General features: G+C 45.6%; 3 protein-coding genes across 5 annotated transcripts in view; 1 reads left to right on the forward strand and 2 right to left on the reverse strand.

Moving 5' to 3' along the window:
- The window catches only part of LOC308460994 (uncharacterized protein), a 23,057-nt gene extending 13,721 nt beyond the window's left edge, over positions 1–9,336 (reverse strand). The window contains exons 1-2 of one of the 3 annotated variants that reach the window (XM_080977548.1): positions 9,306–9,336; positions 149–1,147 (exon numbers count right to left, since the gene is read on the reverse strand). In XM_080977548.1, coding sequence (XP_080833674.1) covers positions 149–565 — 417 coding nt within the window. In that variant the 5' untranslated portion in view covers positions 566–1,147; positions 9,306–9,336. Of the gene's footprint in view, positions 1–148; positions 1,148–9,305 lie in introns of those variants that run through there. The other 2 variants (XM_080977550.1, XM_080977549.1) reach the window with 2 other exon arrangements.
- LOC308460984 (uncharacterized protein) overlaps positions 1–26,708 on the forward strand; it is a 165,564-nt gene that overhangs the window by 67,271 nt on the left and 71,585 nt on the right. The window lies entirely within an intron of this gene.
- Positions 3,930–26,708, reverse strand: part of LOC308460992 (uncharacterized protein) — a 24,523-nt gene continuing 1,744 nt past the window's right edge. Inside the window, exons 2-6 of the mRNA XM_080977542.1 lie at positions 24,975–25,444; positions 8,365–8,446; positions 8,062–8,144; positions 7,588–7,714; positions 3,930–5,448 (exon numbers count right to left, since the gene is read on the reverse strand). Of these exons, the coding sequence (XP_080833668.1) occupies positions 4,409–5,448; positions 7,588–7,714; positions 8,062–8,144; positions 8,365–8,446; positions 24,975–25,394 (1,752 nt within the window). The 5' untranslated portion in view covers positions 25,395–25,444 and the 3' untranslated portion in view covers positions 3,930–4,408. The remainder of the gene's footprint in view (positions 5,449–7,587; positions 7,715–8,061; positions 8,145–8,364; positions 8,447–24,974; positions 25,445–26,708) is intronic.

A 26,708-nucleotide genomic window follows, 5' to 3' on the forward strand; every position in this document is an offset into this window, starting at 1 on the left:
AATTAGAGAATGCGGCGATGGGTTTGAAAAGGAATGGCTGGGATAAAAACTTGAGGGGTGTCATTCCAAAAAAAGGATGGGATTTAGGGATCTTCTCCCTCCTGTCGGAGCCCCTTGGGAGCATCCAGAGGAAAGTCGTCTCTCTCACCTGCTTCTTCTCCGCCTGCTTCCTCTCCTCCGCCTGACTCAGGAGGAAACCTTCGGCCAGGGCCACTGCCTGGGAACTGGTCTCTGCTCCGCATTCCCTCACCCAGCTCTCCATCTCCGCTGGAAGGACAGCCAGGAACTGCTCCAAGATCACCAGGTCCAGCATCTCAGCTTTCGTGTGCCTTTCCGGCTTCAGCCACTGGTGGCAAAAGTGATAGAGTTGGCTGCAAACCTCTCGGGGTCCTTTGGCCTCCTGGGAGCAGAACTGCCTGAACTGCTGGCTCTGCACCTCTGAGCGAAGGGTGTCCTCCTCTCCCAGGATCTTCTGCCCAGAGCTTTCCCAGAATCTCCCACTGCTCCCAGTTTCCATAGCATGGCCTCTTCCTGCTTCAGGGCCAGCTGAGTTTTCCTCATCCATCTTTAGGAAGGAATCCAGTTTTTATTTGACCAAGTTCTGACTGTCTGATTTAGAGGTGCTGCCAAATACTGCAAAGGAAATATATTGTTCTGTTATAAAATTGACCCGCTGTCAGGAGAATAGAAAGGTTCTTTGAGCAAGTGTGGATGAGTCTTGCTAGGAACCAGGACTGGACTGCACCACATGCCAGACTCTGAGCTTTCTTGAAGAAGGAAAGGAAGAAGGAAGGAGAAGAAGAAATCCTCTCGCCCTCCTAGGGGGAAAGTGACCAGCCCAAAAGTGGAGGCAAATGAAGGTGTTTTTGTGAGATGAATCAACCTGGTGGCTCCTGCCTCTCCGTGTTTTCAGCCCAGGAATGAAGTCAGAACAATGATTCATTTGTTCCGAGTGTAATGTGGGCACTAGGGCAGAGTGGGGCTCCTCAAGAGTTGCTCTCCCTCCCACCCCCATTTCAGGGCACTCTCCTTTTCTGTTTCTGTCTCATTTTCTAGCACTGTGCATCTCCAACGTCCTCCAGACACACTGCTGGGGTGGGATCCCTTTTTCTCTGTTCTGAGGGTCAGATCCTGATCTGGCCAAGCCCTTGAGGGACAGCACTAAGAAGCAAGTGCAATATTGAGTTTTAATCTTGTGCTTTAATGTTGGCAGCTACTCTGGGACCTTAAGGAGAAAGGCAGGTAATGATCAATCATAAAAATAAAAATACTGTGTTGTAGCTTGACCTCCCCCCAGCCAGCATGTCTGGGGCTTCTCCTGGATCCCACACACTCACCTCAGTGACTAGCAGGATCCCTTTCCAGCTGAGAGAGAGAGGACGAGGCCAGGGTCCTCCATGCTCTGGACCCCACGAGGCCATGGCGGTGCCCTCTAGGCGGAGCTGCCCAAATGCAAAAGTGGCCGGGCTCCCTCTCTTGACTCCTTGTCTTTCTCTCTCCCCCTTTTCTCCATGGGGCATCCATGGGGCCCCCCCTCCTCACTGAAGCCCCACAACCTTGAGAACACATCTAATTCCCCTCTCAAACAGCTGCTTGGATGGCCAGTTCATTTCCTGGCCCAATTCAAGGGGCTCACATTTGGTACCCCAAATATCGGAACACCAGCAGGACTGGGGCGCAAGAGCCCCTCTCTCCCCCTGCTCCCCCTTCCAGCAACTGGACCCCCCTGCATCCCGGGGACCCCCCTCTTCTCCCCATTGCACCCTTTGCAAGAAGAGCAAAGACTCACCGGCTCCCCGGAGGCGCCACGGATGCAGCACGTGCAGAAGAGAGAGACAAAGGCCCCTCCTCCTCTGGGGGAGTTCCCGGCCCCCAACCCCCCCTTGACTTCCTCTCCTCTCTAGGAATCCCACTCAATCTCCTTTAACCCTTGGCAAGCCAGCTCCCCCTCTCTCCCTCTCCCTCCTGTGCCGGGGAGTTCCACAGGTGAACACTGCCTTGCGTTTAATTTTACCTGTCCTGAATCTTCCAACATTCCGACTCCTTGGATGTCTTTGAGTTCCACTTTCAGGAGATGCAACTCTCCCTCCACTTTCTCTGGTCCAGGCTTGGCTTTTGAAAATTGGGGGGGGGGGGGGCTCAGTAATTAGCTAATTGGGAAGCACTGCTCTGAAGTCTAAAGAGCCCCAAAGGCTGCAACCTTTCTTCATAGCAAAGTCCGCCTTGATCATTTTGGCAGCCCTTTTCTGAACCTTCTCCAACTCCTCAAACATCCTTCATGAGGAGAGGCGACTGCACCCCCCATGAGGTTACGCCATAGTTTGGTGACGGGGGGGGGGGCGGGCTGCAGGGCTCTGTTCGGGGCCTGTTTTGCTCCATCTGTCAATCTTGGATGGAGGAATTGAGGGGATGCTCGTCCAGTTTGCAGATGACACCAGACTGGGAGGGAAGGCACAAAGGACAGAATCGGGATTCAGGATTACCATTTACAGATTGGAGAACTGGGGGCAAGCAAGCAAAATGAATTTCCATAGGGACAAAGGTCAGATTCTGCACTTAGGCAGGAAGAACCAGATGCACAAATATAGGATGGGGGACATAGCAGTGCATGTGAAAAAGATCTTAGGGGTCTTGGTGGGCCACAAGCTCCACCTGAGTTCACAGTGTGATGCAGCTGAGAAAAAGCAAATGCTATTCTAGGCTGCATCCAAAGAAGTCCAGTGTAATACAGTGTAAATAAATACGTAGTTTAGATCTACGGATGGTTCATTCTTCTTGCTGTGCAATGACAGAAGATTAGTGTGCATAAATCAAGCTGGTTTATGTTGCTGAAGGGCACACTGGAATGAGGGGACGTGCCATTCCAGAGTTGTGCTTACTGGGAGGACGCCCGGAAAGGTCAGGGAGACTGAGGGGTCAACCCCAGAGCATCATAAATCCCAACAGGAGTTCCGCTCCTTCCTCCTGGGCCCTGTCAGGAAAGTGGTATTGGGGGGATGAGTGTTCAGACCCCTGGGCTCTCACTTGTGGGGTGCCCCAGGGCTCCGTCCTCCCCCCATGCTTTGCAATATCCACATGAAGCCACTGAGAGACATCATCCAGGGGTTGGGCTGGGTGTTCATCAGTATGCGGATGATACCCAGCTCTACCTCTCTTTCAAATCAGAACCAGTGAAGGCGTTGAAGGTCCTGTGTGAGTGGAGGCAGTTGGAGGACGGGTGGCAGCTAATGGATTGAGGTTGAATCCTGACAAGACAGAAAGTACTGTTTTGGGGGGGACAGGGGGCAGGTGGGTGTGGGGGACTCCCTGGTCCTAAATGGGGTGGGTGCACAGCCTAGGAGTCAATTTGGTCTCACAGCTGTCCATGGAGGCGCAGGTCAACTCTGTGTCCAGGGCAGCTGTCTACCAGCTCCATCTGGTACCCGGACTGAGTCCCTATCTGCCCACAGACTGTCTTACCAGAGTGGTGCATGCTTTGGTTATCTCCCGCTTGGACTACTGCAATGCGCTCTACGTGGGGCTGCATTTGAAGGTGACCCGGAAACTACAACTAATCCAGAATGCAGCAGCTAGACGGGTGACTGGGAGCAGCTGCTGAGACTATATAACACCAGACCTGAATGACCTACATTGGCTCCTAGTACATTTCCGAGCACAATTCAAAGTGTTGGTGCTGACCTTGAAAGCCCTAAATGGCCTCGGCCAAGTAGACCTGATGGAGCATCTCCACCCCCATCGTCCAGTCTGGACACTGAGGTCCAGCTCCGAGGGCTTTCTGGAAGTTCCCTCACTGCGAGAAGCGAAGTTACAGGGAACCAGACAGAGGGCCTTCTTAGTAGTGGCACCCGCCCTGTGGAACACCCCTCCCATCAGATGTCAAGGAGATAAAGAACAACACAACTTTTAGAAGAAATCAGAAGGCAGCCCTGTTTAGGGAGGTTTTTAATGTTTGATTTATTATTATTTATATAGATATATTTGTTGGAAGCCGCCCATAGTGGCTCAGGAAACCCAGCCAGATGGGTGGGGTATAAATATAACAACTACAACACAACAATTACTACTACTAATACTACTACTACTAAAATCCCTTCTCAGCCATGAAGATCACTGGCTGATCTTGAGGACCAGGCACTACTTCACAACATTGCCAGGGGGTTGGACAAGATGACCCTCAGCGTCCCTTCCAACACTACAATCTTATAATTCTATTATATTCCCCGCTGCAAGTTATTTGATGGGAAGTGAAACTTTCATTCCAGGGGAAGCTTTTTCCACATTTCAAGCACTATTAGGGTTTCTCTGTCGTATGAATTCTTTGATGGGAAGAGAGTGTTTGCTTCAAGGTGAAGCTCTTTCCGCACTCTTGGCATTGAAATGGTTTCCCCCCACTGTGAATTCTCTGTTGTCACAGAAGCGCTCTTCTTGCAGGAAGGCCCAATGTGCATTCTAAGGACTGATATAGTTTCTGTGCTGCATGAATTATTTCGTGGGAAGTGAGATGGTCTTTCCTGCTGAAGCTCTTTCCACATTCTAAGCACTGATAGGGTTTCTCCCCTGTATGAATTCTTTCATGAGAACTGAGAGTGGAGCGGTGATTGAAGTTCTTTCCACATTCCACACACTGATATGGTTTCTCCCCTGTATGAACTCTTTGATGGGAAGTGAGATAGGTCTTCATATTGAAGCTCTTTCCACATTCCAAGCATTGATATGGTTTCTCCCCTATATGAATTCTTTGATGGGAAGTGAGATAGGTCTTCATACTGAAGCTCTTCCCACATTCCAAGCACTGATAGGGTTTCTCCCCTGTATGAGTTCTTTGATGGGAAGTGAGACTGACCTTGTGAATGAAGCTCTTTCCACATTCCAAGCACTGATAGGGTTTCTCCCCTGTATGAGTTCTTTGATGGAAAGTGAAAGAGTCGCGTCGACTAAAGCTCTTTCCACATTCCAAGCACTGAAATGGTTTCTCCCCTTTATGAGTTATTTGATGGGCAGTGAGTTTGATGCTGTCACTGAAGCTCTTTCCACATTCCAAGCACTGATAGGGTTTCTCCCCTATATGAATTCTTTGATGGGACCCAAGGGAGTGGCTATTATTGAAGCTCTTTCCACATTCCAAGCACTGATAGGGTTTCTCCCCTGTATGAATTCCTTGATGGGACCCAAGGGAGCGGCTATTATTGAAGCTCTTTCCACATTCCAAGCACTGATAGGGTTTCTCCCCACTATGAGTTCTTTGATGGTCAGTGAGATATTGCTTTGTTCTGAAGTTCCTTCCGCAGTTTGAGCACTGATACAGTTTATTCCAAATGGGATTTTGATGAGACATGGAATCGGAGCTGTTAGTGAAGTTATCTCCACATTCCAAAGACTGACATGGCTTCTGTACTGTGTGGATCTTCTGATGGTTTCCCTTCTTCTTCATTTCTAATTCCTCAACACCTAAAATGAAGAGAGAGATGAATTAGAGCATCAGGATGATATGAAGCCCCCAATTATTGAACAATGCTCATTAGCGCTTGTGAGAGAGGAAGAACTGAAAGGATTTAGATGACGAGCGTAAGCAGCGCACCCTTCCCTCCCTCCCTGAGTTTTCTTTCTCCAGAGCAGGAGCCCAGGACCAGCTGCGTGTGTCAGGCACCCCCAGAGGTGCTTTCTTTGGTGAACCCTCTTGGCTGACATGCTGAGCTGCTTCTTCCCTTAGATACAGAAGCAGGAGGAACAGCTTTGTGTGAAAAAGGCTCTAGAAGCAGGAAACCCTTTCTGAGAAGGAGAGAGTTGCAAGCGAACCCCCGGGGTGATCTAGTCCTGTCCCCTGAAATGCAGGAATCTCAACTTACACACCCAACCTCTGCTTGCAAAACTCCAATGATTCCTTCTGCAGAGGCTGGGAAATCTCCCGATGTTACCTCCCATTCTGCCACATCCCAGATAAGTGATGTCTAATGTCAAGAAGGTGACAGATTCAAGATGGGAGACGGTACATCCATCCCAGTAAACATTTTTAACTGCATTGGGCTTCCGTTTCCGGACTGCACCAGGAATGGATGACTCCTTTGACATCGCCGGGAAATGCAGATAAAGAGGATGGTGGGGTTAAAGCATTCTCTGGATTCCTCTCAGGGCAGGGGAGGAACGGGCCCTGGGGTCTGGCATTCGCTTCCCCATGGAAGACAGGCACTGGGGCAGGAGCACTTTGTCTGCTGCAACCCCCCCACCCCACCCACCCCCCGACTCCGTTTCTGGAAGCAGAGGTCATCCTACAAATTGGATGTTAATTGGCAATTAAAGTAAAGGAATGGGCTGGAGGAGATGCAACAAAAAACTGTGGTACATTCGGCTGCATGGATTTAAGGTTTGAACTGAGATAAGATTTCATTCTGTGTAAGAGATGGTTGGGGGAGAGAATCCCATGGTTGTTTATTTTGAGTTTTTCTCTTTTCTTTTTTGATATGGCAACCCTCTCCAGAATGCAGGTTTAAGAAATATATACAAGTGAGGATGGAATAAGTTGGAGTAACATTAAGATTAACAAACAACAACAGAGATTGTGTGTGATTTGAAAGGAAGGGGAAAGCGGGGAAGCTCTAGTGTAGAGCCAACCCGCCACTTTTTATAGTTTTGAGAGGCTATTTTATTCAGCAAAGTGTGTATCAGAGGAAAGTAAGGGAAGGGAAGAAACTGGATACATCTAACAAGCTAATAAAGAAAGAGAAAGATTTCTTTACAAAAGTGGGAAATAAAGACATACTGCAAGAGATATAGACATTACCGACACAATACTCAATGCTTGCAAAGCAATGCTTGTTCTCCTGCCCTCAATGCTCGCCTGGTCCTGGGAGAAGGGGGTCAAGAATGCTTTCCAAAGACACAAGTCTGTCAGCTGTCCCTCCCTAGTGTTTCTTCTTCCTGCTGTTCCTCTTCCAATATTTCCCCGCTTCACCCCTCCGCAGCCTCTGAACGGTGACCTTCCGCAAACCACGGTTCTAAATCTATACTGTCCTCTTGCCCACGGGAAGGTTCAGGAGAAGGGGGGCAGCCCCCACCATTCCTCCTCAGTCCAGCCCCTGACAATAGGAGAGGGGGCAGTGATTCCTACAATTTCTATAATTCCATCAAGATCTTCCTGCCTCTTTCTCACCTTGCCCATCTTTCGTCATCCTGTTTCCGTTTAACAACAAGGTGAAAGACTTGCGATCGTGAGCAATGATCTGAACCTAGACATCTCTGTCTCCAACCTGCCTTTACACCCCCTTGCAGGGGGTGGGTGGATCCCACTGGGGAGCTGAGAATCCTGCAATGAGCAATCCTATATTTGCATGTGTTGATAATGCCTGATGTGTGTGAACTCAGGATATTCCTGAATGCCTTTCAGGATGCAGACACCATGGGGGCTTTCATGTCATATTAGAGTTATGTCAATCTCATACAGAGATAAACCATATCATGAATTCAGATTAACACATATCTCCTGATACTCTAGGTGGCAAAGTTGAGATCCATCAAAATCTGGGAGGTTTTTGATCTAAAAATATTGACTGAATTTCTAAACAAGTATTATAACCAAACAGGGAACCTTACCGGGAGAGTTCATGATCCTCCAAGTCTCCTCCATGACTTCCTTATGCAGAGCTCTCTGGGCAGGATCCAGCAACGCCCACTCCTCAGCCGTGAAACAAACAGTAACATCTTCAAAACAAACTGGACCCTAAAAGAAAAAAGGTCCATTTCTTACACAACATAAAGATTCTTTCCTGCACGTTGCTCTTACTGCCTGCATTGCATTAATCAGATTTGTTTGCTGCACATTTTGACTGTGGGTGCATAATTTAATGTTTTGGGAATCTTTCATGCTGTTTTTAATGATGGGCATGAATCTTAGTGAAAATGGATGGAACTGTATGTTTATTTCTTCAAATCATTCTGTCTCTGCAAGCACGCTAGTTTTCCAGATTTGACAGAAGAAAAAAGAGGAGAGAGATTCATTTGCCCCCAGAAATGCCCTGTCTCCCCCACCCCTCATCCTTCCCCCCCTCCAAGGCTCCTTCCCCCTACCTGATCCGGTTCCTCAGCCGCTGCTTCCCCTCCACCAGGATGAAGAGATGGAGGAGGAGGTCTTGCCGGCATCCTTCTTTCACCTGCGAGAGACAAAGGGAAGTGGGAAGCCAGGAGTGCATGATACTTCTCTCAGGGGTATGAAATTTGTCCCAATTTCATATTTTAGTTATGCTGAAATATATCTGATCTCCTTTGGGTTCTTGGCCCCAAGTGTCATACCCAAAACACAGACAGAAACCACAGATTATTTTGAGAATAATAGGATGTGGCCGGACTGAGAAGAAATTCCTTCCTCCTTACCCAGCGGCCTCTCTCTGGTGTCCAACAAAGTCCTCTCTGCCTCAAAGGAATCAGGACCCGTTTCTGCAGACAGATCCTTTTCCTGAAAGAGCAACAAGAATTTGTAATAGAGAATGCGGGGAAGGGTTAGAAAAGGAGTGGCAGAGGAAAAAAACTTCAGATATATCACATCTCATTCCTTGGATGTTTCCGAAAAAGGATGGCCCTCCTGTTTGGAGCCCCTTGGGAGTATCCAGAGGAAAGTCTCTCTCACCTGCTTCCTCTCCTCCGCCTGACTCAGGAGGAAACCTTCGGCCAGGGCCACTGCCTGGGAACTGGTCTCTGCTCCGCATTCCCTCACCCAGCTCTCCATCTCTGCTGGAAGGACAGCCAGGAACTGCTCCAAGATCACCAGGTCCAGCATCTCAGCTTTCGTGTGCCTTTCTGGTTTCAGCCACTGGCGGCAAAAGTGATAGAGTTGGCTGCAAACCTCACGGGGTCCTTTGACTTGCAGGTAGCAGAACCAGTGGAACTGCCGGCTCTGCGCCTCTGAGCGAAGGGTGTGCTCCTCACCTAAGATCTTCTGCACAGAGTTTTCCCAGAATCCTGCACTGCTCCTAGTTTCCATAGCATGGTCTCTTCCTGCTCCAGGGCCAGCTGAGTCTTGCTTATGCATCTTCACTCTCAGGAAGTCTCCAAAAGATCAGAAGGAACCCTTTGGTCCTCTTCCAAGTTCTGTCCGTCCGAAAGTGAGGTGCTGGCAAATTCTACAAAGAAAGACATTGTTCTGTTATAAAACTGATAGACGGGAAGGAGAAGAAGGTGGTTCCCTGAGTAAGCGTAGATGAGTCTTGGAAGGAACCAGGACCCAGACTCTGAGCTTTCTTTAAGAAAAAAAGGAAGAAGGAAGAAGAAGAAATCATCTAGTTCCCCTACAAGGAACGTGATTTATCTGGCAACACCTTGAGGGTCAAGTGGGTGAGCCCAAAGTTCATGTGGGCAGGGCCAAAGGACAGCGCTAAAAGGAAGTACAGTAGGATTCACCTTATTTCTGTGATTGTAAGTGGTTTTAAACTGTTTTTGTTATACTGTTGTAATGTTGAAATCTGCCCTAAAATCATAAGGATGGGTAATAAATAATAATTAAAATAACAATAATGTGGCATAGCATAACCCCACCACCACCACCACATCTGCTTAGAGGTTCCCAGGTGGCCTCAGTGACTAGCAGTGCCCCCTTCCAGCTCTGGCAAGTTTGCCAGCCCCAGTCTCTTTGGGACGAGAGGAGGAGGCCATGGTATTCCATGCTCTGGATCCAATGGGATCATTACAATGCCCTCCATGTGCAGCTGCCCTTGAAGACAACTCAGAAACAGCTGCAAAATGCAGTCCTCGGATTATGGGCTGGGCTCCTTCTCTTTATTAATTTCATTCACTTCTGGGCCCAGTTCAAGGTCCTCACAGGAGCCAAATATCTAAAGAAAGGCCTCCTTCACTACCCCCCCCTTGGGGGCTCAGGTTGGCAGAGGGGCCCTCTTGGTCGTTTCCCCACTCAAGAGCTTTGGGTGGCCAAAGAGAGGGCAGCCTGGTGGCGGTTCCTCCTGGGGAATATCCTGCCCCCTTCTCCTCTTGACTGAGCTCTCGGATGCCTGCCCCACCCCACAAGCTTCTTTCACAGAACCCCAGAACTGGAAGGGGCACTGGGGGTCATATGACCCAACTCCCTGCAATGTAGGAATCTCAACTCACACATCCTTGAGAGCTGGACGTCCAAACTCTGCTCAGAAACCTTCAGGGAAGCAGAGACTCCTGCATTGCAGGGGGTTGGACTAGATGACCCTCGGGCTCCCTTCCAGCTCTACGATTCCATGTTCCTCTGATTCTCACAGGGGCCTGAATGGGAAGCCCCCCAGCAGGATGGGGCGCAAGAGCCCCTCTCTCCCCCTGCGCTCCTTCCAGCAACTGGGATTCAGCAGCATCGCTGGGGAGACAAGAAGCCAAGCAGAGCCCCTCCTCCTCCTCCCTGGACTTGGGGTCCCCCTGCAGCCCCGGGACCCCCTTCCCCCCACTGCGCCCTCGGGGGGGGGGGGGGAGAGAGAGAGGAGACTCACCCCAGGCAGAAGCTGCCCAGACCAGCGACCAGAGGCCCCTCTTTGGCCCCGGAGGTCCCGCCCCCTCGCCCCCTCTTTCCTGTCCCCTCTAGGAACCCGGCTCAGTTCCTCTTAACCCTTGGAGCGCCGAGCACCCCAGTTCTCCCTCCTTGCTCTGGAGGACCTGCCCCCTCCCGCAGGATTTCCGTCCGCTCTAGGAAGGCAGGTCACTTGCTTTTAACCCTTGGGACGGGGAAGATTTTCTTTTAGGGATTGTTGTTGCTTAGTGGTGTCCGCCTCTTCGTGCCCCCTGGACCAGAGCAGGCCAGGCCCTCCTGTCTTCCGCTGCCTCCCGCATTTTATGGTTTAGGAATACGTACATTATTCCTATGGGCAGCCAGAAGCCCCTTGCTGATCAGAGGCCCAGCTTGCCTCACCCAGAGCAGTTTAATTTTGTAGAAGAGAGGAATGGAAGCCAGACTGAGAGAGGGAGGAATTGAATAGTGGGTGGACATAGCAGACGACACAGAGATTTCTCCAAGTACAGTGGTACCTCGGGTTAAGTACTGAATTCGTTCTGGAGGTCTGTACTTAACCTGGAACTGTTCTTAACCTGAAGCACCACTTGAGCTAATGGGGCCTCCCGCTGCCGCAGCGCGATTTCTGTTCTCATCCGGAAGCAAAGTTCTTAACCCGAGGTACTATTTCTGGGTTAGCGGAGTCTGTAACCTGAAGTGTATGTAACCCGAGGTACCACTGTAGTTCTTTATAAGTAAGCCGGAACTGGACTAAACTGAAAACAGTTTTATAGGCAGCCAGCTGTCAACATTGTAACAACCACCCAGGGTTTCCTGCCTAAATTAACTGAGGTGGACCTGAGTGAAAACTATGTACACATTATGATACCCCTGGTGGCCAGGGTGAGAACTTCAAGACATAACACCAGGAATTCTATCCGGGAAGAAAAAGCCAGAGGAGGTGCAGCTTTAATAAGGAGACGGGAACAGCAGAATGACCTAGCAGTGTCTATTATTCTGGATAGTATTTCAGACAGTCAAATGGTCCACACTGATGGATTTTAATAATAATGGTTAAAAATCGGGACATTTGCCACTCTCATAGATGGCAAACCAAGGTTCAGGCTCACTGATGTCATTGGCCATCTGAGAAAAGTGTGTGGAGAAAAGAGCAATCATTCCAGCCAGGAATGGAAATTCCAGTGATTCAAAATACATGTCACAGTCTCAGAAGAGAGCCAAGGCTCCATCCCAAAGAGTCATTTGCTTCAGATATAACAAAGAGGGACACGTATCCCAATTTTGTGAAGCTCCAAACCAGCAAAATCCCCTTCATTTTAGCAACCAAATCAAAATCAGAGAAGCAGAGATCAAGAATGCAATCTTCTTTTGCAACAGAAGCATCTAGCTGTAAACAGATGTGATACAAAAAGAAAGAACTCAAACCAATGGTTGCTCGATTATGGATGTTCTTCATATATGTGTTAGGATGAAGATTTACTTGGCAGCCTGGACAATCTTAAGCTGTCAGTGGGGATGGCCATATTCCAATTGCAAATGGAGAAGCCATAAAGTGATACATTACAGGTTCAGGGACCCCAAACTGAAAGCCAAACAGTCAATGAAGAGATAATCATGTGGAGAGTGTCATATGTATGTCTCACACTTTGAATAAAACTCACCAGAAACCAACAGGCTACTATTCTAAGCACTTAATGCACAAACACTGGGTGCTGATGAAGACATTAAAGAACATTTTTATTTTCAGCTGGATACCATCCTATCACAGACGCCTGAGGAGGATCAAATTAACCTCCTGGGCGATTTTAATGCAAGAGTTGGGCGAGATTTCGATCTGGGGCCTGGGAATATTGGGAAAGGAGGAATTGGCAACAGCAACCAGAACGGAATCTTACTTTTGACGATATGTGCAGCGCACTACCTTGTTATTACCAACACACTCTTTCGACAAAATAAATTCAAAACATCTTGGAGGCACCCTCTGTCAAACCACTGGCACCTCTTAGACTATGTACTACCGGTAATTGTCTGAGCTGAAGATTGAATTGCAACCTGGCCAGTGACCAAAGATGGCCAGGTGTGTGCAGAAGCGCATTTGATGAAGAGGGCCTATGAGACTAATCTCTCAGAAAGCCAGACTGCAGACGTGGCACACAAAAGCCAGAAGGACGACGCAGACCCAGAACTCTGCGCTTTGGGACAACCAAGTGTGTAAGTTACATTACTGAGTAAACCTCCTTTCCTGCCACGAACTGAAAAGACAAGTACCAGGGTGCTAGATTTAATCTCCGGGGATGTGTGTGGTCCAGCCAGGGGTGAATGTGCCATAGGGGTTCGTAGCTGTCAGGTTTTTTGCATCTCTGCTTTTTAGCTCCTTGGGATCTATGTGGAAATGGTTCACCGTGGTTGGTCTTTTTTATGTTTTATTGCTTATGACTACTTTTTAGTATTTATTTAATAAATTTGTATATGACCCTTCATCTGAAGATATCGGGCAGTTCACAGCACAAAACTACAGAACAAAAACAGAAAATACAGAATAAAAACAAGAACAAAATCCCCGCTTCCCACAAGCACATTTAAAAGGACACAGAATGTTTAATTAGCCAAAGTCATGATTGTTCTGTTGTCGTCATTCAAACCCCTTTCAAACTCCCAGCCAATCACCTCTCACCCCCAGCATTCCAAACTCCCCCTTCCTAGCCAACTTTACCATAAATCTTCTAGTATACTGTACTTACTTCTGTTACGTTAATTATTTTGCTATAGGTGTATACAACTTTGAATTCAAACACCAGAACATCACAACTGAGCTTTAAGGAAACACACATGCACATGCAGTTTCTGAGAGTCTCACTAGAGAACAAGTGTGGCATAGTGGTTAAAGGCTCAGATCTGGGAGACCTGGATTCAAATCCCTACTTAGCTGGGTGACCCTGGGGACCAGGCACTGCATCACAGCCTAACCAACCTCACAGGATTATTGTCCGTGTTTAATCAGGAGGGCAAGAGCCAGGTGACACCACTGGGAGCTCTCTGGAGAAAAAAATGGCCTTTAAACGCCATAAAGGAATTTCAGTAAGGACAAATGTCAGGTTCTGCATATAGGCAGGTATCATCAGCAAATATATAAGATGGGGGACATCTGGCTTCCCAGTAGTACATGTGAAAACGATCCAGGAGTCAAAAGTGTGACGTAGCAGCAAAGAAAGCAAATGCTATCCAAGGGCGCATCAACAGAAGTCGAGTGTCCAGATAAAGGGAAGCCACAGTACTGTTATCTTCTTCCTTGGTCAGACCACGTCTGGAGTGCTGTGTCTTGTTTTGGGTGTCACAATTTGAATAGGATACTGACAAGCTGGAAGCATGACCAAGGGCCTGGAAACAAAGCCTTAAGTGGAACAGTTGAGGGAATGGATATGTTTAGCCTGGAAAAGAGGAAACTGGGAGAAAACAGAATAGCAGTCTTCAAATATCTAGAGGACTGTCCCAGGCAAGATGCAGCAAGCTTGTTTTCTCCTGTTCTGGAGGGTAAGACCTGAACCAATGCATTCAAGTTACCAAAAATGAGATTCCGACTCAATATCAGGAGGAAGCTTCTGGTGGTATAAGCTGCTCAGCAGTGGAACAGATTCCTATGAGAGGTGTCATCTCCTTCCTTGGAGGTTTTTAATAAGAGATTAGATGGCTATATGTCATGGATGCTTTAGCTGAGATTCCTGTACTAGATGACTAACACAGCCCCTTCCAACACTACAATTCTATTATTCTGCTATTTTCCCTGCTGTGTGATCTTTGATGGGAAATGAGACTTTCCTTACAGGTGAAGCTCTTTCCACATTCCAAGCACTAATGTGCTTTCTCCCCTGTATGAATTCTTTGATGGGAAATAAGACTGACTCTCTGCCTGAAGCTCTTTCCACATTCCAAGCACTGATGTGGTTTCTCCCCTGTATGAATTCTTCGATGGGAAGTGAGACTGGTCTTTTGTATGAAGCTTTTTCCACATTCCAAGCACTGATGTGGTTTCTCCCCTGTATGAATTCTTTCATGAGAAGTGAGAGTATCCCGCCGAGGGAAGCTCTTTCCACATTCCACGCACTGATATGGCTTCTCCCCACTATGAGTTCTTTGATGGTAAGTGAGATGTTGCTTTGTTCTGAAGTTCATTCCACAGTCTGAGCACTGATATGGTTTGTCCTCACTGTGAGTTATTCGATGGTAAGAGAGACTTGCTTTTGAGGTGAAGTTCCTTGCACAGTCCAAGCACTGATATGGTTTCTCCCCTGTATGAATTCTTTGATGGGAAGTGAAACCTGCCTTTGAGGTGAAGTTCCTTGCACATTCCAAGCACTGATGTGGTTTCTCCCCTGCATGAATTCTTTGATGGGAAGTGAGACGGTACTTCCGAATGAAGCTCTTTCCACATTCCGCGCACTGATATGGCTTCTCCCCACTATGAGTTATTTGATGGTAAGTGAGTTGTTGCTTTGTTCTGAAGTTCCTTCCACAGCCTGAGCACTGATATGGCTTCTCCCCTGTATGAATATTTAGATGGGTGGTGAGACTCACCTTCTGACTGAAGCTCCTTCCACACTCCAAGCACTGATGTGGTTTCTCCCCTGTATGAATTCTTTGATGGATAGTGAGATGAGATCTGTGACTGAAGCTCTTTCCACACTCCAAGCACTGATGTGGTTTCTCCCCTGTATGAATTCTTTGATGGGAAGTGAGATGAGATCTGTGACTGAAGCTCTTTCCACATTCCACGCATTGATATGGCTTCTCCCCTGCATGAATTCTTTCATGAGAAGTGAGACTACCTTTCCAAATGAAACTCTTTCCGCATTCCAGGCACTGATATGGTTTCTCCCCTGTATGAATTCTTTCATGAGAACTGAGACTGGAGTGCTGACTGAAGCTCTTTCCACATTCCACACACTTATATGGTTTATCCCCACTATGAGTTCTTTGATGGTAAGTGAGATGTTGCTTTGTTTTGAAGTTCCTTCCACAGTCTAAGCACTGATATGGTTCCTCACCTGTATGAATTCTTTGATGGGAAGTAAGACTCTTTTTCCAACTGAAGCTCTTTCCACATTCCAAGCAGTGATATGGTTTCTGGCCCATATGAATTCTTAGATGGGAAGTGAGATATTCCTTTCTACTGAAGCTCTTTCCACACTCCAAACACTGATATGATTTCTCCCCTGTATGAATTTTTAGATGGGTGGTGAGAATCACCTGCTTACTAAAGCTCTTTCCACACTCCAAGCACTGATGTGGTCTCTCCCCTGTATGAGTTCTTTGATGGGAAGTGGAATAGGAACTCTGACTGAAGCTTTTGCCAGACTCCAGATATGTATAGGGTTTCTCCACTATGTGAACTTTGTCTTGGTCTCCCTTGTTCTGAATTTCTAATTCATCACCACCTGCAATGAACAGAGAAATGGATTAGAGCCTCAGGAAGAATTGTACTTCCAGGTCAGCCATGATCACAAGAGCAGCTTCTCCGAGCTTGGGGAAGTCTCAGATGCAGAAATTGGGGTAGCGAAGGCAAACATTCCTTAAGACCCTGAGTGTAGCAGGGTGACAAGCCCGTTTCTCTGCCGCTCCCTGCTTGGAGGAAGTTGGAGGACCCTGTTCCAGGCTGGTTGAGAGGCAAGGCACTGGCAAAAACATTTCTGTTGGTTTTTTTTAATGATATTTATTAAAATTTCAGAGAATACAAGAATTACACACACACACAAAAAGTAAAAATACAAGAAAATACAAAATACAAATTACAAAAAAAGAGTAAAAGACACTTAAAAAGAGGGGGGGAAAGAAAAATAGATCATTCTTTCCATAACTTACATTTATATCCTTGTTTCCCTGACCTCCTCATACCTCCCTTTATTGTATTCCAGTTCAATTAGTTAAGTCAGCAATTTCTTTCCCTCTTTGTTTTCTCATAATTCTTTAACTTAATATACTATAACTTTAAATTTTCATCTGTTATCAGTCCTTTTTTACCTACACCTTTATAACATTACTGCTTAAACCACCTAACTTCATTCCAACATCATTCTAACATTCATTAATTTTACAATATTTCTGTAAATAGTCTTTAAATTTCTTCCAATCTTCTTCCACCGATTCTTCTCCCTGGTCTCGGATTCTGCCAGTCATTTCCGCCAATTCCATGTAGTCCATCACCTTCATCTGCCATTCTTCCAGAGTGGGTAGGTCTTGTGTCTTCCAATACTTTGCAATAAGTATTCTTGCTGCTGTTGTGGCATACATAAAGAAAGTTCTGTCCTTCTTTGGCACCATTTGGCCGATCATGCCCAGGAGAAAGGCCTCTGGTTTCTTCGGAAAGGTATATTTAAATACCCTTTTCATTTCATTATAAATCATCTCCCAGAAAGCCTTAATCCTTGGACACGTCCACCAAAGGTGAAAGAAGAAGAAGAGTTTGGATTTGATATCCCGCCTTTCACTCCCTTTAAGGAGTCTCAAAGCGGCTAACATTCTCCTTTCCCTTCCTCCCCCACAACAAACACTCTGTGAGGTGAGTGAGGCTGAGAGACTTCAGAGAAGTGTGACTGGCCCAAGGTCACCCAGCAGTTGCATGTGGAGGAGCAGAGACTCGAACCCGGTTCCCCAGATTACGAGACTACCGCTCTTAACCACTTCACCACACTGGCTCTGAAGAATGTACCTTCAGTTTCTGTACATTTCCAACATTCATTATCGGGCAAGTGATAGATTTTTGCAAGCTTGACTGGTGTCATGTACCACCTGTATATCATTTTCATAATATTCTCTCTTAAGGCATTACATGCCGTAAACTTCATACCTGTGGTCCATAACTGTTCCCAGTCAGCCATCATTATGTTATGTCCAACATCTTGTGCCCATTTAATCATAGCAGATTTCACCGTTTCATCCTGAGTATTCCATTTCAACAGCAAGTTATACATTCTTGACAAATTCTTAGTTTTGGGTTCTAACAGTTCTGTTTCCAATTTTGATTTTTCCACCTGGAAGCCAATTTTCTTGTCCAAATTATATGCCTCCAATATCTGGTAATAATGAAGCCAGTCTCGCACTTTGTTTTTTAATTTTTCAAAACTCTGTAATTTCAGTCTATCCCCATCTTGTTCCAAAATTTCCCAATATTTCGGCCATTTGGCCTCCATATTGAGCCTTTTCAAAGCTTTCGCTTCCATCGGTGACAGCCACCTTGGGGTTTTGTTTTCCAATAAATCCTTGTATCTTATCCAAACATTAAACAATGCTTTCCTGACAATATGGTTTTTAAATGCTTTATGTGCTTTGACCTTGTCATACCACAGATATGCATGCCATCCAAATACATTGTTAAAACCTTCTAGATCCAAAATGTCAGTGTTTTCAAGAAGCAGCCATTCTTTCAACCAGCAAAAAGCTGCTGATTCATAATAAAGTTTCAAGTCTGGCAGGGCAAATCCACCTCTTTCTTTTGCATCTGTTAATATTTTAAATTTTATTCTAGGCTTCTTGCCCTGCCAGACAAATCTAGGAATATCTCTCTGCCACCTCTTGAAACAATCCATTTTGTCCACAATTTGCAATGTTTGAAACAAAAACAACATTCTAGGCAATACATTCATTTTTACCGCAGCAATATGACCCAACAGTGAAAGCTTCAAATTTGACCAGATTTCTAAATCTTTTTTCACTTCAGCCCAACATTTTTCATAGTTGTCTTTAAATAAATTCCCGTTTTTTGCTGTCATGTTAATCCCCAAGTATTTAACTTTCTTGACCACTGTTAAACCTGTCTCATTCTGAAACCTCTCTCTCTCCATTGGTGTTAAATTTTTCTCTAAAACCTTGGTTTTTAACTTATTCAATTTAAATCCTGCAACTTGACCAAATTCTTGAATCAGTTCTAAAACCCTTTTGGTACTAGATTCTGGCTCCTGTAACGTCAATACTAAGTCATCTGCAAATGCTCTCAATTTGTACTGTTTGGCTCCGACCTGTATCCCTTTAACCAACTGGTCCCTTCTAATCATGTTCAGCAAAACCTCCAGGACCGAAATAAAAAGCAGTGGGGAAATTGGGCAACCTTGTCGTGTCCCTTTTTCTATCTTAAATTCTTCCGTCACCACATTATTTACAATTAATTTAGCCTTTTGTTCAGAATATATTGCACTTATACTGTTTTCAAAGCCTTGGCCTACCCCCATCCCCTGTAGGATCTTCTTCATAAAACTCCAAGAAATGTTGTCAAAAGCTTTCTCCGCGTCCACAAATATTAAAACTGCCTTAGTATTTATATTCTCTTGTAATTTTTCTAAAATATTGATTATGTTTCTCACATTGTCAGATAGATGTCGCAAAAATATTTCTGACTCAATTACTGAGAAGACTCAGAGGCAATCGTGTAAGTGGCTGACTTCCTTATAAATTGGACTTGACTTAAATTTAAAGACACTTTACCATAAAGGGTGGGCAGCAGCTGCAGGGGAAAATTCTGGCTGCTGGTGTGTGAAGAAAAGAGTGAAAGAAGTAAAAATAAAAAATAAAAAATCGCTGCCACAAAGGAGAAGGGAGAGGAGAGGGAAGGAAGGGAGAATGTTGATACAAAGCTATAAATTCCTTGGGAGAATACTACCCAATCTTCATGGCTAATGGAATAAAGAGCACTAGAATCCAAAAGGGGACTGTCTGGGTACAATTTGACTTTGCCATATAAAGAGAGAGCTAAGAGAGAGAGCACTTGGAATATTGCCAGCAGAGTGGAGGTGCACGGTGGGACGGAGCAGGCTGAAATGTTATGTCTGAATGAGAGAGATCTGCAGAACAAAACTTGCCCCAGAAGGACTGTTGTTTAAGCATGGATTATAGAAGTGAATTACAGTACTATGACGACCAGAACCAAAGAAAAAAACCTGAACCAGCCAGCCTCACAGAGGGCAACATCTGTAACAGCAGAATTGACAAGGCAGCAATGGATTTAAATGAAACATGGATAGCAATCAAGTTGTGACTGGAGGCAAATTCCAATGCAATATCCCAACTTTCTTGTAACATCCAGGATTTAACTAAAAGAACTGCTTCAGTGGGAGTGACTGTTAATAAGCTTTCTTATGGGAATCGTGAAACCAAGAAGCAAGCAGAGACAATGCAGGGGGAAGTGACAGAAATAAAGCAACAAGGAGAGCTGCTGTCAGATCAAATGGAAGTTTTGGAAATGCGACAAAAGGAGTCCTTTTTGATATTCCGTGGGATCCTGGAACTAGGCGATTAAATCCAAGAGAAACTGGTGAAGCAGTTGGTGGAATTCCTTGAGATGGAAGCGGAGGAGATAATCTAAGTTTTCTGTATAAAGTCGGCCTTTGCAAGCACAAAGAAACTACCAGGAGTTTGTTTGGTTCAGTTCTGCTCAAGAAAAATCAAGGATAGAATTCTTCAAACCCACTTCCATTAGATGGACAAAGGATTATATAGTGGAACCTCAGGTTACAGATGCTTCAGGATACAGACTCCGCTAACCCAGAAATAGTACCTCGGGTTAAGAACTTGGCTTCATGATGAGAACAGAAATCGCACAGCGGCAGTGGGAGGCCCCATTAGCTAAAGTGGTGCTTCAGGTTAAGAACAGTTTCAGGTTAAGAACGGACCTCTGGAACAAATTAAGTTCTTAACCCGAGGTACCACTGTAATGATATATCATGAAATGAAGAAGACGTAAGAATTGGTAATTTTCAAAAACCTGAAGCTTTTCTTTTAGGGATATTGGGGACAAATGTCCTGAAGAATATGATTAAACTATTTGTGTACGCAGCAACACTTTATATGCACAAAACCGGAAAGAAGAAACAAAGAGGAATGGCTTGTAAAAACTTTGGAGTATGCAAAATTGGCAAAGTTGAGAGCAAGAGTGAGAGACCAAACTTTTTACTGAAGAGTAGAAACCCTTTTTGGAATATCTGAGAAAGAATTTTAGTCAAATGATATCATGGGCAGGATTGGAATTATGAGCAGCGGATTGGAAATGATAATAAATGTAATGGATGAAATATGTATTAGATATAGTTTGATATATATCAGCAGCAGGAAAAGATGGGAATGAAAGCACCACGGAAATGAGGGAAGAAGTCACCTCACTGTTGTTTTTTGGTAAAAGAAGCATATATTGAATTTGAAGTTAATTTGTTAAAGTTTTCTAAGCTGAATAAAAATTATTATGCAAAGAAGAGGAAAAAATGGAGTTGCCAATTATTGAATAATGCTAATGAACACCTGTGATGAAGGAAGAACTGAAGTTAATTTCTTACTGCAGAATTCACTGCCTTTGTTGACTGACATACTGTATTTTTCGCTCTATAACACGCATCTGACCATAACACGCACGTAGTTTTTAGAGGAGGAAAACAAGAAAAAAAATATTCTGAATCAAATGTTGTACTAAACTATTTAATAAACAACCGGTATATCAGAATCATATTACAACCATGTAAAGTGAACAGCAGTGGCATTAAGAACCATCATCACTGTCATTAACAAATGAAGAGAGAATTTTAGGTTCGAGTACTCTTCTAGTCTTCTGTGAACCCCAAGAACTTATCAGTGCCAGAGTCAGAATTTATGAAGCTCAGTTGCTCACAATCACTGACATCACTTTCTTCGCTATCTTCATGTAAAATGTCATCTTCTTTTGCATCCAAACCATTGCTAATGCCACATTTTTTGAATGACTGTGCAACGATTTCCTCCTTCACAGAGTGCCATGATGTTTTCACCCATTCACAAACTTGAGTGATAGTGGGCCTCTTCATTCGTCCAGTAGGTGTCAGATCATGATTACCAGCAGCCATCCATTTGTTCCACTCTTCTCGCATAACGACCTTAAACGGCTTGTTGATGGAAACATCGAGAGGTTGCAACTGGCTGGTAAGACCTCCAGGAATTACAGCTAGATGAGTCTTCGCTTCTTTAAAGCACTTTTTTGTAGTTTCGCTAATATGTGCTCTAAACTGGTCCAGTACTAATAAGGCAGGTTTTTTCAAAAGCCCTCCAGGACGTTTGGACCACACTTTTTCAACCCATATTCTCATTCCATTTTCGTCCATCCATCCTTTCTCATGAACATGGAATCACTTGTTTTGGAAATGTTTTCCTTTTGAAAATTAACATGGGTGGCAATTTGGTGCCATCTGCACAGCAAGACAACACAACCGTGTAATGGGTTTTCTCATGTCCGGAGGTTTTCACAGCAATAGTTTTGGCACCTTTCAGATCAACAGTCCTATTAGATGGCACATCAAAGGTTAGCGGGACTTCATCCATATTCCCAATCTGGCCAATTTCAAATCCATTTCTCTTCCTAGCATCAATTACAAATTTATGAAAAGACAGAATCTTAGATTAATATTCTTCTGGCATTTTTTGTGGAATTCTAGTTTTCGTGCGCATAGCAAGGCCACATCGCTTCATAAATCTGTAGCACCATGATGGTGAGCCAGTAAAATCGTGAATGCCTTTCTCTAAAGCAATGCGTTTGGCTTCATATATTATCATTTTTGTAGAGACTGTGAAGCCATTATTCTGGTGATATGTGATCCATTCTTTCATGGCAATGTCCATCTGTGGCCACTTTGCAGCATGTCCACGAAAAGTGTGCTTGCTTTTATCTGCTTTTTGCAGCTGATCCTCCTGTTTCCTCCAACCTCTTATCATTCTTTCTGTTGGAGGTGGCCCAAAATGTCTCTCTGCTGCTCTGTTTCCATGCTCCTTAGCATATTTTACTACCTCTAGTTTAAAAGGAATCTTATATGCTAGTCTTCTCTGCTTTATCATCCTTATCAGAACGGGGGAGGTTTGCTGCAAGAAAATACAGTTTTCTGCAAGAAAATGATGAAGGAACTGTCAATAATGTATGGTATCTCCAATACAGGGATGAAGGAAGGGGGGGGAGCTCACATTTGTCCTAGGCAAAGCAGCCAACTCCTATAGGCCTAGGTGCCTTCCCCCCCCCCATTAATATTTGAGGGAGTCATCCTCCCCCCATGCTGATGGGCATTGCCATTCATATAAGGTACCAGTGTGCATGCACTTTGTCTTGAGATCCATTGCAGTCTGTGAGATGGGGCTTACCTGTACCTGCCCCCCCCCCAATATTTTATTGAAGTTGGAAGAGGGAGGGAGGGAAGAGAGATGGAGAGCTCACATTTGTCCTAGGCAAAGCAGCCAACTCCTATGGGCCTAGGTGCCTTCACCCCCCATTAAATATTTGAGGGAGTCATCCCCCACCCCCCATTGTGGTATGTGAGGTGGGGCTTACCTGGCCGCCCCCCAATATTTTTTGAAGTTGGAAGAGGGAGGGAGGGAGGGAAGGAAGAGAGAGGGGGAGCTCACATTTGTGCAGCTGCCTTGCCTCGAACCGGAGAAAAAGAGGAGGAGGAGATGCAGGGACACGAGCCTTGTAAGCCGCTTTGTTTGAATTTACCGGTGAGGTGCTGGGGGAGGGACGGAAGGGGATGCCCTCTTTGTCCCTCCTTCCGGCTCATTGTAAAGAAAGCAGAGTAAGAGCCGCTTACATGTGTGTAAGCGGCTCTCCCTTTGCTTGAATTACAGTCAGCCCTTCAGACTATAAAGTCACCTCACCAAAAAGCCATAGAGCAGGCAGACACGGAGGAAGAGAGGCTGCCTCCCTTCTCCCACCTCGACGAAAAGCCAGCAAGAGCAGCTCTTCCCGCCTGCATTCGCTCCATAACGCGCACACACATTTCCCTTTACCTTTTAGGGGGGAAAAACTGAGTATTATGGTGCGAAAAATATGGTACTTATGGGAAACTGAAATTCAAAATGCCTGTTACTTTCTGCAATGAATTTTCTTTGGCTCAATCATGGAATCTGCTCCATCTCCAGCGTCAGAAGAATTTTTGCAAAACCAAGAACCGACAGAAGCAAAAAGAAAAACACAAAACCTGACAGAAGCTACTTCCACTTTCCTAAATATTCAGGAAGCCTACAATTTTAAAAGGCCTGGGCAGCTCAGACCAGCCTGATCCTTGTTTAAAAAGGCATAAGTGGTGGAAGAATATTGGCAGGCAAAACAGTCAGTAGCCTCCATTCAAGGTAAATTGTGTGGGTGCGAGAATCCCAGGTGCTGTAGGTGGCACTGTCAAAATCCATCAAAATCTGGGAGCTTCATCACACAGAGATATATGTATGGAATTTTGAAACAGATGTTGTAATAATATGAGCTATACCAAGAGAATCTATGGTCCCACGATTCTCCTCCATGACTTCCTTATGCAGAGCTCTCTGGTCAGGATCTAGCAACGCCCACTCCTCCTCTTTGAAACAAACAGAGACATCTTCAAAGCACACTGGACCCTAAAAGCAAAAGGGAAAGTTCCTCCTCTTAGACTGCATAAAGATTATCTACTACACATTGCTCTGTTGTTTCCTGCCTGTTAAAAGCTCCGTTGATTTCATGGGAATATTTTGCTGCAGATTTTAAGTAGAGATGCTCCTTTTAATGTCTTATTGGAAATGTTTTATTGTGTATTTCACTGTGATTGGGGGGGGGGGGCCCTCCTGATGCCAACTTCAAGGGGCGCATGGGGGCCACAAGGAGGACAAAGCCCCTTTTTGCAGTGGATGGGGGTAATTAGGTGAATCCTGGCTGCAGTTTTTTATTGTTTCTTGATTCCATAGAAGCCTATTTTAGCATTTCACAATAAATTGACAAATAAAATAGCAACTACTGATAAATACTAGTGACATTCAGAAGGCGAGTTAAGGTGAGCTTGTTGTTCATGATACTCAGCAGATAAACGTTCTCTTTCTTAAGGGCAGCTACGACAGAAGCAAAGAAGAGGACAGATTTGTTTGGCCCCCAGAGACACCCTGGTTGCCCCACCCCTCAGCCTCTTTCCCCCAAAGGCTCCTTCCCCTTACCTGATCCGGTTCCACAGCCGCTGCTTCCCCTCCATCACCAAGAAAAGATGGAAGAGGAGTTCTTGCCAGTTCTGCCAGTATTATTCCGCCACCTGCGACAGACAAAGGTAAGTGGGAACCATGAGAGCATGCTTCTCTTGGAGAAAAAGCCTCACCTGCTGACTGCATTTCGGTGTTTGTACCCATTTCATAGTTTAGTTGTGCAAAATTACATCTCCCCTCCTCTGGGCTCCTGGACCCAAGTGTCTTCCCCCAAAATGATGAAAAGAACCCATGGAATCACTTCGAAACCCACAGAATGTGACCCAACTGAGAAGAAACTACTTCCTCCTTACCTAGTGAACTCTCTCTGGTGTCCAACGGAGTCCTCTCTGCCCCAAAGGAATCAGGACCCATTTCCGCAAACAGATCATTTTCCTGAAAGAGAAACAAGGATTCCAAACAGACAATGGGGACAAGGATTAAAAAAGGAAAAAGGATGAGCAACTAGGAGAGTTTTTTTAGGATCTTCTCCCTCCTTGGAGCCCCTTGGGAGCATCCAGAGGAAAGTCTCTCTCACCTGCTTCCTCTCCTCTGCCTGACTCAGGAGGAAACCTTCGGCCAGGGCCACTGCCTGGGAACTGGTCTCTGCTCCGCATTCCCTCACCCAGCTCTCCATCTCCGCTGGAAGGACAGCCAGGAACTGCTCCAAGATCACCAGGTCCAGCATCTCAGCTTTCGTGTGCCTTTCTGGCTTCAGCCATTGATGGTCAAGGTGGTAGAACCAACTGCAAACCTCTCGTGGTCCTTCAGTCTCCTGGAAGCAGAACCACCTGAACTGCCGGCTCTGCGCCTCTGAGCGAAGGGTGTCCTCCTCTCCCAGGATCTTCTGCCCAGAGCTTTCGCAGAATCCCCCACTGCTCCCAGTTTCCATAGCATGACCTCTTCCTGCTCCAGGGCCAGCTGAGTCTTGCTCATCCATCTTTAGGAAGGAATCCATCTTTTCCTTGGCCAAGTTCTGCCTGTCTGATTTAGAGGTGCTGGTAAATGCTGCAAAGGAAATATATTGTTCTGTTATGAAATTGGCACACGGTCAGCAGAAGAAGGAGGTCCCCTGAGCAAGTGTGGATGAGTCTTGCTAGGAACCAGGACTGGACTGCACCACAGGCCAGACTCTGAGCTTTCTGTAAGAAAAAAAGGAAGGAGGATGGAGAAGAAGAAATCCTCTCGCCCTCCTAGGGGGAAAGTGACCAGGCCAAAAGTGGAGGCAACGGAAGGGATTTCTGTCCGACGAAGGAGCCTCGTGGCTCCTGCCTCTCAGTGTTTTCAGCCCAGGGATAGAAGCAGAACAGTGATGGAGAAGTGAATCATTTGTTCCAAGTGTGGAATATTTGATGAATTATTGTATTGTAATATTTTGCTGGAAGCCGCCCAGAGTGGCTGGGGATACCCAGCCAGATGGGTGGGGTATCAATAATATTTGGACACTAGTCTCTATTGAGGGTCCTAATCATGGGCTCCTCAAGAGTTGCTCTCCTTCCCAACCCCACTTGAGGGCACTTTTCCTTTCTGCTTCTGTCTCGTTTTCTACCCCTTTGCATCTCCAACGTCCCTTTTTCTTCTTCTGAGGGCCAGATCCTGATCTGGCCAAGCCCCTGAGGGCCAAGTTGGTGAGGCCAAAGTTCCTGTGGGTAGGAAAGTGCTAAAAAGCCAGGAAAAGAACAACTCAGTTTCTTTCTGTCATTGTAACTTGTTTTAAATGGCTTTTAAAATTGTGTTTTAATGGTGTCCTCTTCCCTGGGAACTTAAGGGAAAGCATGGGTTATAAATTAATAATATTAATAATAATAATAAGTGTTACACAGCTTAACCCCCGCAGAGCCAGATATGCGTTGCTATTTGGAAACCCCTGAGGAGTGGGATTGCCAAGAGAGAGGGGAAGTGACGGAAAGGGAGCCCCAGTTTTAAGCAGAGAAGGAAGCTGGGCTGCGTCCAAAGGATTTAACTCAGAACTGAGTAAAGGAATGAGAGGGAGGAAAGAGGAACTGAGTGAAGCATTTCACCTCCTCTTCTAGAAAGTGGAACATCTACCTTTGATTTTTAGCCAGAGAAGTTGAAGAGAAGCTGTGCGTTTACTTCTTTGTTTTAAGGCCTGAAAGCTCTTTAGGTTTAGTGTCATGAATAAGTTCACTGTTTCCTGAAAGGACACAACTCCTGACCCTTCTTTGTTTTACCAACTTGGTTTTGTAAATAAAACCTTTCTTATCCGTTCAACGTCTCCCTGAGTCTCCAAGCATCTAAGGTTTCCCTCACA

Source organism: Podarcis pityusensis (assembly GCF_964106645.2).
Source record: "Podarcis pityusensis genome assembly, chromosome: 13".
Lineage (NCBI taxonomy): Eukaryota > Metazoa > Chordata > Lepidosauria > Squamata > Lacertidae > Podarcis > Podarcis pityusensis.